At 27.6% G+C, this 11,840-nt stretch overlaps 1 protein-coding gene across 1 annotated transcript; it reads right to left on the bottom strand.

The window, feature by feature from the left end:
• LOC135960495 (uncharacterized) lies at positions 1-7,076 on the bottom strand. The gene is made up of 4 exons (XM_065511799.1): positions 6,739-7,076; positions 3,987-4,180; positions 589-866; positions 1-491 (listed from the first exon to the last, which is right to left on the bottom strand). The coding sequence occupies exons 1-4, from the start codon at positions 6,788-6,790 to the stop codon at positions 221-223; spliced, it is 795 nt and encodes a 264-aa protein (XP_065367871.1). The 5' UTR covers positions 6,791-7,076; the 3' UTR covers positions 1-220.
• Positions 7,077-11,840: the final 4,764 nt, after the last annotated feature.

Here is an 11,840-nt window from a genome sequence, read left to right as displayed (position 1 = left end):
TTGTTAACATTAAATATTTTTGATTTTTTTTTATTATTTATTTAAAAATATATAGATAATTTTATAAATAATTGGTTTATTATGTACATACATTTATAATGTAAATAAGTAAATAATAATAATTTATTAGTTTTAATGGATTAGATTTAAATTTTTTTTACAAAAAAAAGAAGAAAAAAACATTAAATAATAGTAAAGAACAAGCAACAAATATCTACAATTAGAACAAACTTAACAATTTCGAGGAGAAGGCCACAACCATTATTAGCCATATATGATCAAGGGCTAGAGAATTTCTAGCGACTGCCGATCTAACCGTATTGGCTGTAAGATTTAGATTTATACCATCAAATGTAATAAAACAGTAAAAAGCATCAGCATCGTCATCCGTATTTTGAGCTATGGCGGTCATGGAGGCATCGTAGTAGTCATTATTATGTTTTTCTATGTGCGTTTCATTACTGGACATCACAATATTCTCATCGGCAGATCTGAATTAAAAAATTTAAATTGTTTACCGTATTATATCTACTATAAATTCTCGTACATTCATATACATATATAGAATATTTATATGTTAGAACTTACACTAAATGTATTCTGGGCTTTGGAAATATGTTTGTGACTGTACATTCCAAATAGGTTTCATTTCTAACTGGCTGATTCTCAAACACAATTGAACTGTTGCTAATATCTACCACATGTAGTTCCTTTTCCATTGATTTCCAGCCATTATAGGTTTGTACTGAACACTTATATGTTCCACTTAACTCGATCGAGGGATTGATGAGTGTTAAGCCACTGTACTCATGGTTTTTTTCCGTCGATGTTGCTTCTATTTTCCCAATATGATGTTTAAAGGATGGCTGCAATTAATAAATAATTTTATCATTATTTTCAAAATTTTCAAAATTTTTGCAAAAATGTTGATTTTCAATTTTAAAACAAAAAAAAAAAACCTGCAAAAGTATCTTATTGTCCTCTTATCTAGCTCAGCAACGGACAAAAAGTTTATAAGATTAATATTATTTGGCTCTATATAAACGGCACCACCTTAATGTGTATAGTTTTTCGCTTAACAAATTATTAGTTTAAATCAAAATGCTGCCATTTGTTAAATTTGTTTAACATTTTGCAATGAGATCATAATCAGTGAAAATTTGTGTATTTTTAGAATAAAAGGAAATGTTTATTTTCAATTGTAATAATATACATATGGATTTGTATTTTGTTTTATTATTTAGTTCATATTTTCAAATGTAGGTAAATTCCTTTTAAGTCATCCATCCAATCAACTCAAGCGGACCATCTTAAGTACATTCATTATACATAATATATTAGCTGAGTCCAGAGATATACGAAATTTGCAGATGTTATTTACAAGGTCGCTTTAATTTTTCAGAATTAAATAAATTAATAATAAAAAAAAGAATATTTTTTTTAAATGTGCTAAAAATAAGAAAATAAAGTTTAAATTAAATTTAACTATTTACTACATTATACAATTTTTTATATCATATCGAGCCCTTTTCGCAAAACGGATGTAAGCGACATGATATTATATTATCGTTTTTTATGGAAATCGATAATTTAGGTCTATTAGCATCATTCCTGAAAATTTCGTAACTATAGATGCAATAGTTTCAATTTTACGAGAAAAAGTAAAAATACGTATGTACACATTTATTAATTTCTATTTAAAAAAATGCTCTCCTGTAAAATTTAGTTTTTGTCGGTTAAGTCTTTTGTGCGAAAACGGCTCGATATAAATTGTATAATGTAGTAAATAGTTTCACTTAACTTAAAGTTTGTTTTCTTATTTTTAGCGCATTTAAATAAAATCCTGCTTTAAACAAGTTTTTTCATTATTAATTTATTTTCTTCTATTTAGAGCACCTTGAATATGTACATATTTGTTATAAATACTTTAAAATTCATGAACATTTTTAATTATTTTCAAAATTTTATGTTCAAAATTAAAAAATTTAGAAAATTGGAATCAAATAAAACTAAAATTCTATTTTTTAAGGATCCTCATAATTTACATATTATTTTAACCGCTTGAAAAAATTTCGAACATAAGTTCGAATTTTCGAAAATATTATGCCTGATTTAGAGATTATTTTAAAAGCTATAAAATGGTTCGAACATAATTTCGAATTATCGAACATAATATTGCATTGTCATCAGGTATATGTATTATTGTCCCTTAGAATTAAAATTTTTGAAATGTTGAAACGGTACCCGCTAAAATACCACCAAAAAAATGTTTAGCTTGTTCTAAGAAGGGCAACCCGTGCCGATATTCGATTTAGTTTTGAGGTGCATTTACAAGGGGAAAAAATTAATTTGTTCAAAATTTTTGCCATTAAATAATTACTTTAGTAATTTAATTTAAAAGAATCGAAATGTGTACGTAATTGTCGTTCTAATAAGATATAAAGACAAATATTGGTTAAAAAATGTTGAAGTTATTAAAAAATCGCCAGGCCATTAACGTGTCTCAGGCCACTAGTAGGAACAAAATTAACATATTTTGAGAAATATTAAAACAAAAGTTTATTCTTACTTAAAATACATATATCCATATTTACTTGTATATGAGTTTTTATCTTCATAGGATACAGTTAACCTATTCGCAGGTATAACCAAAAAAAATATTTTTTTTAACGGCAGTTTCAAAATTCCAATTTCTTTAATTCTATTACAAATAAGATTTACTCCCATTTTCTCAATCTCTGGTTATTTTTTATCGTGAGGATAAACTGACAGTTCTCATTCAAAAAAAATGTTAATTGGAAGTTTTGTTAAAGAAATTTCAAAAATTTTTGATCATCACATTGGGATTTATTTACAACATAATAGAGAATAACAATGTGAAAAAAGTATATCAATACCTCCTATAGTTTTTCCGTACCTGCGATATAAATTTTGCGATATTTTGTCTAATAAGCCCAATTTCCTTACTGTTTAATTTTAATTAATTTTAAGTAAAATCTGTTCAGAATATTATAGTCCATGTAATTTTAAATATAGTCTGAAAGTTTTCCTAAAATCGGAAAACGTTAACCCTTAAATCGTGAAGATCAAAGGTACATTTTTTCAATATTAGGAATTTCTAATGGAAAGATTGCGAAATATTACATTTGTTTGGGCAGATTTTGATGAAACTTAAGAAAAATATAAAATAAAGTCTCGTACTTACAATAACAGTATAAAAATGGAAATTAACTCTTAATTGCACATGGGGTCCAAATGACCCTGAACTTTTAAAATCACGAAAAACATAGTCATTTTGACCCCAAGTGCTCTTAAGTGTTAATTTCAATTTTTGTACTGTTATTGCAAGTACGAGACTTCATTTTATATTTTTCTTAAGTTTCATCAAAAACCAAATTAAAAAAAAAAGAGAAAAATTACAACATTTTGAAAACATTTTGTAATTTTTCTCTTAAAATTTAATAATATTTTAAATTTGAAAAGTATTAATACTCAGTCTTGCCGTCTATAAAAGCATTTAATCGCACTTTAGAAACTTAATTGAAAACAAATGTCTAAATCTTATTTGTAATAGAATTAAATTGAAGAAAAATTTAATCATTAAGCTACATACATATATGGTATAGGATTTCAATATGCTTGAATTCGAATTCGTATTAATTCGTAATGAATTCTTTAAAGGAAAATGTTTAAAGTATAATTTAATTTGATTTTAAATCTTGCTTGATCTATCTATCAATCTATTCGTTTAAAGAAGTTATTACTCACTTTTAGAACAGTTTAACTAGTTGAGAACAACACTAGACACTACATTTTAGACCAGCAATATGATTTATTATTAAAATAGAACCAAAAGTCTCTGTATGGAATATAACTCAAAACACTCCACAGACAAATTAGCACATTACCAACTAAAATACCGGTGCACTCGAATGCATCTCTATTTTTGTAAAATTGATATCCAGTTTATAATGATTTTTACTTACTAGCACTGAAGGGGGTTGACCGCGTATCCACTGATATATGGTATTATTATTTAGAAACCATTTGACAACCAAATAGGAGGGATCTTCATCCAGTTCATAATTGCAATTCAATTTAATGGGCTCTCCATCATCATCGTTTTCGATTTTAACCAATTCGGGAACATCAATGTCGTGCAATACTACGCAATTTATACCTGAAATTATAATTAATATTATAGTTAATTAAATAAAAGTATTTATACAGGAAAAACATTCAAAAAGTATTATTAAAGGTTTACAGCGGAAATTTTATGTGTAATATGGCGATAAAAAATATTCCTGATATTAAACGTTATTAACCCTTTATTGTGTGGGAATAGAAATTGTCTTTATTTTATTCATGCAAGATTTGGAAAATTAGTTGCAAAATAAAGTTTTACAATATGTTCGTAAACTAAATGTTGTTTTTTTTAAGCCCGAAATAACTTACGAAAGGTGTAACTGTCAAACGAACTGTCATACTGCGCACACTTTTTGACATTTATGATCAGTAAACTCTGGCAAATCATCATGAATAGATTGAAGATTGAAAAACGCTACTAAATTATACAAATTTACTTTGAAAATTGTGTTGATTTAACGGGTTTGTTAAAAAACAAAATTGCCGGATATGGTGTGAGACCGAAAACCGGCCAACCGGTTTTTTCATCTTTGTAAACTCGACCGGTTTCTGTTTTTTGACAAAAAGGTATTTGGTAGGCGGTTATCCAGTTTTAATGATTTTTCTTTTAATATTTTCTTTCATTTCATTTAAACATATTTTTGAAAAACTTTGTTATCACTTTTAAAATATTGATTTAATTTATAGAAAATTGTAGCATTTGACAATATTTCATAAAAATATATAAAATAATTGCCAATTAAAGAGGCAAAATTTACAAGGATTTAGTACACAATTCTCAATATACATATTTCTTATTAGCGTCCACAAAATTGAAATAGGATGACAAAACAATAGGGATTAAATTTTAATATTAATATTTAAAGGTAAATGTAAACACATTATGCATAGGAATGAAATTAAACATGGCATTAAAAAAAAAACTTTACACATGAAATTATTTTTTCTTCAACAAAAATGTCTATGAAAAGCCATTTTAAGCTGGGTTTCCGCATACACCGTAATCGGCGCCGATAACGAAAACTGAAAAACTGGTGTTCGTCACCGTCTCGTTTCTGAATTGTTTTCGTGGGTGCGTTGCGGCATAAAACAGAAACGAAATTATTTTTTAATTTTGTATGTCGCACAGAATACAGAATTTCATTATTTTTGACAAAATCTATTATTTTTTCCTCTTTCAATAAAGAAAATTTATTTTTTTATTCATATTGATTTTCTTTAAATTTGAAATAAAAAAATAATTAAAATAATTTCGTTCCTACAGCACCGAAAACAACCTACTTGAAGTTGTTTTCGTTTCGGCCCCAAATGACAGGTTTTTTGTTACTGATCGGTGCCTTTTCGTTCCCAATTTTCGTTGCCAACTTCTGAAACGAACTTTTTTTCGGTGCAAATATATGGAATTTCGTTTTCGGGGCCGATTACGGTGTATGCAGAAACGTAGCTTTAATAGACCTTCATATTGAATAAAAATTTAATATAAAACGGTTAGTTAACCGGTTGCCAGTTTTTTAAAAGTCAAAAACCGAAACCGGGTTTTTTAGAAAGACATTTTTTCGGTTAAACCGAAAACCGGTTTTTTAACACTCTAGTGAGACCAATTCAACAGACTCCATTACATCCAGAAAAATGCATAGTAGAGGACCTGTCAATTGGCCACCAAGGTCGGGCAATTTGTCACCTTTCGATTATTTCCTGTGGGGCCACGTGAAGTCACTAAGTCACTGATGAACCAGCAACAATTGACGCCTTATAGGCCAACATTGTTCGAAATGCTTGAAAAAGTGGCCCAAAATTGCACCACATATGCTCGAAATCAATTTTTAATGTGAATGCCATGTATTTGATTTACTTTTTTGTGTAATTTTTTTTTATACAATTTCAATTTCTATCGGCCTTAAAAAACACCCTTTATGTAGCAATTTTGGTATTAATTTTTTCCAACTGTATAACACGGATATTGTACATACATATGTATATAGTCCAAAAATAATAACACATTCTAAAATTGGTTTATTTTGACATGAATCACTTTAATAATTCATACATACATACAAACACACATTGGTTTTCTTTAAATAAAATTGATTTTCTTTTATTTTCGTTATATCAAACAATTATGCATCATCATAAAGAGAGAAAAATAAAAACTTTTTATTTGAATTTTAGTTTTTAGTTTTTTTTTTATAAATATCACTTGAGATAAAAAAAATGTTTTCATTTTCAATTAATGCTAAATTTAAGACAAGCTCAAAATTTATATTTAAAATATGTATGTATGAATATATTTTTTTAAAAAATAAAAATGAACTTTTTAAATACGTCTTTATATAGCTGTTTTCCCAATTATTTCAAATTTGATTGTATCATATAAATTTCTTTGCACAAAGTAGTAAAAGCTGTGTTTTTTTTTTTAAACGAATTTCAAAAACTATACACATGTTACAAAATAATATTTTTTTTATAGACATAGACATATACTACATATATTTTGAATATACTAGATATAAACACATATGAATATGTATTATAGGCTATGTAACGATTTGTGTTTTGAAATAAAAACAAAACATTGGAAATTTCAAAATTTACCTTGAACGAATAAAACACTAAGAATAAGTGAAGATATAAAAAACAATTTCATATTTATTTATATTTGTAATTTTAATTTATTCGCAAAACAGAAAACACAATTATAAAATAAATATTCAAAGTATATTCATTTATTTATTATTTTTTATTTTATGATTTTTAAATATTGAAAACAGTTGGACTAAATTATAAAAATATTAAACCGTACCGAGTAGAATGTATCGAAATGTGAACTACTAAATAACTGAGCGAAAATTTTGTACGATCTTTATGGCATTTTGAGTGCGATACAAAAATAACGTATAGTTCGTTCCAATTGGCTGCCCAGCAAAACCGTTTGCACAAACATCACTGACTGGCAATGAGCGCAAAAAAGACAAAGGAGAAGAAAAACAGACAGAAACAATACAACTCAAAATATTGCTTGCCATCATGGTGGTGATGTGGTGGTGTGTAAATTGTGTTTTGGTCAAAAGGAATAAGAGTGGATATGGTACGGTACGATCGTTTTGTATCTCATGAGTGTCATATAAACATATCAATGTGTAAGTGTACAATATGGTTTTAAGAAAATAGAAAAAACAATAAAAACAAACAAGAAAATTTAAACTAAACTAAAATAATACAATATAATGTTTATAATTCATATTCCAACACTTACACTTGGCCACAAAATTATTCACACAAATATTTAACATCGTTCCAACTAGTTTAATCTTAAATTATTAAGAATAGGAATTTTGCTGAAATGTTAACATGATTCTTGGAACAGTGGAAGGAAGTTTTACAAACAAATTTCCTAAATTCCCGGTTTTATACCCAATTTCCGAGAACAATAAAAAATTCTCTTCATTTTTATACCCTTCACCTTCGTGAGAAGGGTATATATAAGTTTGTCATTCCGTTTGTAATTTCTACATTTTCATTTCCGACCCTATAAAGTATATATATTCTGGATCCTTATAGATAGCGGAGTCGATTAAGCCATGTCCGCCTGTCTGTTGAAATCAATTTTCTGAAGACCCCAGATATCTTCGGGATCCAAATCTTCAATAATTCTATCAGACATGCTTTCGAGAAGTTTGCTATTTAAAATCCGTCCATAAATAAAGGAGATATGAGCAAAAATGGGACAACCTTGATTTTTGACCTATTTTTTTATCTATATCTGGATTACTAAGTCATTAATATAGAAAAATATTGTTTAACCCGAATTTTTTTTCATCAAAAAATTATTTTTGTCATAAAAAAACATCATTTTTTTCCAAAAAAAAAATTTTTTAAAACTAAAAAAAAATTTAAAAAAATTTTTTTAAAAAAAATTAAAAAAACAATTTCAAAAAAAAAAATTTTAAACAATTAAAAAAATTAAATTTTGTTTAAATAAAAATATTTTAAAAAATTTATTTTAAAGTATAATTTGGTGAAGGCTATATAAGATTCGGCACCGAATATAGCTCTCTTACTTGTTAATACTAAATCAGGCCAAAACCCTGTAAAGTTTTTCGAATAATATGTTTTCACAGACTTTTGTGTGCGTTTTAAAAGTTGTATACAATACCCAGTAAGCACCAAAACCCCAAAGATTCAAGCACGTGAACATTTTGTTGGAATTTGACTTGAATACAAATGTAATTATGCTTTAAACTTGAAAAATATTTGAAAAAATTAAACATTTTTCAAACAAGATACGTATGGCTTGAATTTATATTTCCTTTTTACTGGAGAATGCTATTGAAATAAAGTGTAATACAACTGTAATTCAATTGCTTGACTATAATTCAATGCTTGAATTATACTTGCCTTCAACTTGATTTCCAGTAAAAATGTTTATTGGGTATTTTAGGTTGTACAATGTTGGTTCATAGTTTGTTATGCAGTTTTTGTTTTAATCCGGGTTAAGCTTAGTCTGTCCAGGTTCTTCAAAGGTCTGCTTCCTTTGAAATCTTCTTTACCACAAAGCTGTCTTGTATCTTTGGGATATGATTGTAAAAGGACGAAAGTTCTAATAGAGGATTCGGCTCTCGGTCGGCTTAATTAATTTTGGGAAAGAAATTGCAACGTATGCAATCCGAGGAGAGGAATTTATAGCTCTATTAATACAAGCCGACTAGTTAAATGCTTTGGCTTTCGATCGGCTAACTACTAATTATGTATAAATATAGCTATGGATGCGATCCGAGGAGTTAACTTCTTCGGCACTGGTTTGGCTAACTACTACTTATGGATCCGAGGATATAAATACGTCAGCTCTCGTTGGTTAACTACAACTTATTGGCTAGGACTAGCTAATTAGTACAATCCGACCAGATAAATGCTTAGGCTCTCGCTCGTCTAACTAGATCGAGACTTCGATTCTTGCATGCTTTGTACATGGTTTTTTGGTTGCCTTATGTTAAAATTCACATAAACTGTAACATAGTACTGTAACTTTAAAAAGGAAACTTTTAAAGAAATTTCCGAAATTTTTAAATAAACAAAATTTTATAATTTTAATGGCATGTACTCGTATGATATATTTGGTTACTGACTGTAAATGTGGGTATTTATTTGGTGGAACATATGAATGTACGTTAATCTATGAGTATGTAGCAACAGTTGAACACAGTTAAAATGAACTCATACAATCTATTATTTTTGTAACGAAAATTTCAATTCCGTAGTTATTATTCCCATAGAATTTGCTTTAGCTTCTTCAGAATCTGTGTGATTTTGTTATTTCCCAAAATAAGTTATAATTCTATTACATATTCCATATTTTAATTTGACAACATTTTATTGTATGTAAGTTAAAACCGTAGATAATTACACATAGATCGGAAATTCACCTGTCAAAGACCGAATTCAGTTGTCAAAAAGCTAAGGGGTGAGAATGTATTAGTAAAAAACCCACGAGAAAACAAAAACAACACTCGTACATGTGATTATTTTGAGTAATTTTTTTGTTTAAGTTTTTCTATAGTTTCCGCTCCATGTGTATTTCTCTATGATTAAAGCAAAAGTAAAGTTTTTGGAAAAATAAATTTAATTTTTTTTTCACTTAATGATTTTCGATAAATTTTAAGATTTTTTTACCAACAGCTTATTATTTTCTAACAAAATACAGCCCATAATTTTTCATTTTCGAAAACAATGTTTATCACATACTTATACGATTTTCCTGAATTCGTATTATAAAATTTGTCGATCTATTTCAGTTCGTTATAATCGTGTTCGTATGTCTAAATACAGTGTTTGGTGGTTGTTCCTTTAGGTTTTCAAATAGAATCATAGTTTAAAGAATTGAAATAGGCTCAAATTTAATGGTATCTTAGTTACTATACATGTAGGTATGTACATCCATAAGTATATATTTGAGTGAATAATATCAGTAATAAAAAAATAGTCATGCTTTGTTTACCTTTTACTTTCCACACAATGCACACACATCTGATGACTGCCTGACTGACTGACTACTTTATCATTTCTACCCCCTTGTGCACATGCTGCTGCACATGATCAGTTTAAATTTAACATGTGCATACTACATCCATACATATATGTACATACATATGTGTGTAATTAACTTTGTACAACTCAACGAACTGATAAACAATAGAACGTGCCACAACCGAAAGGTGTTTGCTTTAAGGTTGTCAAGTCATTGAACCGTTAATTTTTCTCCAGTAGCTAATTTCCTTGTTTTCCGTTTAATATTTAATTTTTCCAAATTTTTCCGTATTTACATTAGACCAGCCCTAAAAATGAATGGAAAAGTAGTTTTTAGTAATTAAAGATTATCAGGCATTTGAAAGTTAAAAAAAAAATACTACTCAACTGTACATACATAGTTTTCTCTATATAGTTTAAAGATTTTTTTATGTTAATTTTACAAACGATAAATTGTGAACATGTTTTGTTTATCGAAAATAGTTAATCATTATAATAAGAATCCTGTTCTTATCAGAGAGTGTTAGATAATATTAATTTAAAGTAAACTAAAGATAATGTACTTAACTGTGGCCCAGAAAAACGAGACAGTTTTATATAGGAGTACCATACATACCATTTTTACCTCGAATATGCCGACTTGTGTTGAAGTTGTATCAGTTGCCACTTTTAGTTCATTTTGATGTCACCTAAAGACTTTACAGCTGCTGTATTCATAACAAAAAATAAACTCTGAACAACGAGTGTACAAATATTATAAAAATTTACATGCATTTTATTTATCTCTTGGAACTAGTTGTTCAGAATTTATTATACCCTTCACCAGAGTGTTATAAATGTATATTCTAATTCTTTCCGGACCCCCACATAATTTACAAACATGATTGATACGGTCTAGCAAAAAAAACCACGACTACCTTGATCTTTGTTCTAGTCATGAGATGACCTAACACGTGACATGACATGTAAACTAAAACGTCACTTTTTTGTTGAAGAAAAAAAAATATGACGAAAAAAAAATTGTGAAAAATTTCATTTTAATTTTTCCGAAATTGTCTAATTGTGGATCCGAACATATTTCACTAATTATTTAATATGAATTAATGTTATTATGTATGCGCATTAAACAAAATATAATTTTAAATAATGTTGAAGATTTCTGTTCCATTGAACTAATTTTTGGACATTAGAACCGAAAATAGATATCAGTTACCTTGTTTTTTCGAAAAATGGAGTTACCTAGTTTTTCAAAAACAAATACTTTTTTTAATTTATTTTTATATTTTACGGAATTAAGGCAACTTTAGTAATCATTTGTGGTAAAACATTGACTATTTGACTCAGTTCGTTAATTTATCTGTTTTTATTTACGAATAAATGGAGTTACCCAGTTTTTTCAAAAAATATCTTTTCCTTTTATTCCTATATACATATCAAAGTTTTTTTTCTTGTTTTAGGTTCAAAATTTTAACCCAAAGACCCGAATTTGCTCTGTTTCGCTCTTTCTCTCTTAGTTTTCGAAACAACGTCGAAGTTTAAAATTCAAATTGTTCAGTTTTTTAAGAAAATATGGAGTTACCTTGATTTTTCAAAAAATGCATGGAGTTTTACATGAAAATAACTTTTAAATGAGAAGCTATATCAAAATTTCGATCTGACTGAGTGATAGTAAA

The sequence above is a fragment of the Calliphora vicina genome, chromosome 5 (genome assembly GCF_958450345.1).
Source record: "Calliphora vicina chromosome 5, idCalVici1.1, whole genome shotgun sequence".
In the NCBI taxonomy this organism is placed as follows: domain Eukaryota; kingdom Metazoa; phylum Arthropoda; class Insecta; order Diptera; family Calliphoridae; genus Calliphora; species Calliphora vicina.
Note: the sequence above shows the minus strand (reverse complement) of the source record. Positions and strands in the feature narration are given on the sequence as shown.

What these genes read in the sequence shown, in the direction of transcription:
- LOC135960495 (XM_065511799.1), bottom strand. Translation starts at nt 6,790, where the DNA reads ATGAAATTGTTTTTTATATCTTCACTTATTCTTAGTGTTTTATTCGTT. An exon ending in TAGTGTTTTATTCGTTCAAG is followed by an intron (nt 4,181 to 6,738) that starts GTAAATTTTGAA and finishes TTATAATTTCAG; the next exon opens with GTATAAATTGCGTAGTATTG. An exon ending in GTCAACCCCCTTCAGTGCTA is followed by an intron (nt 867 to 3,986) that starts GTAAGTAAAAAT and finishes TATTAATTGCAG; the next exon opens with CCATCCTTTAAACATCATAT.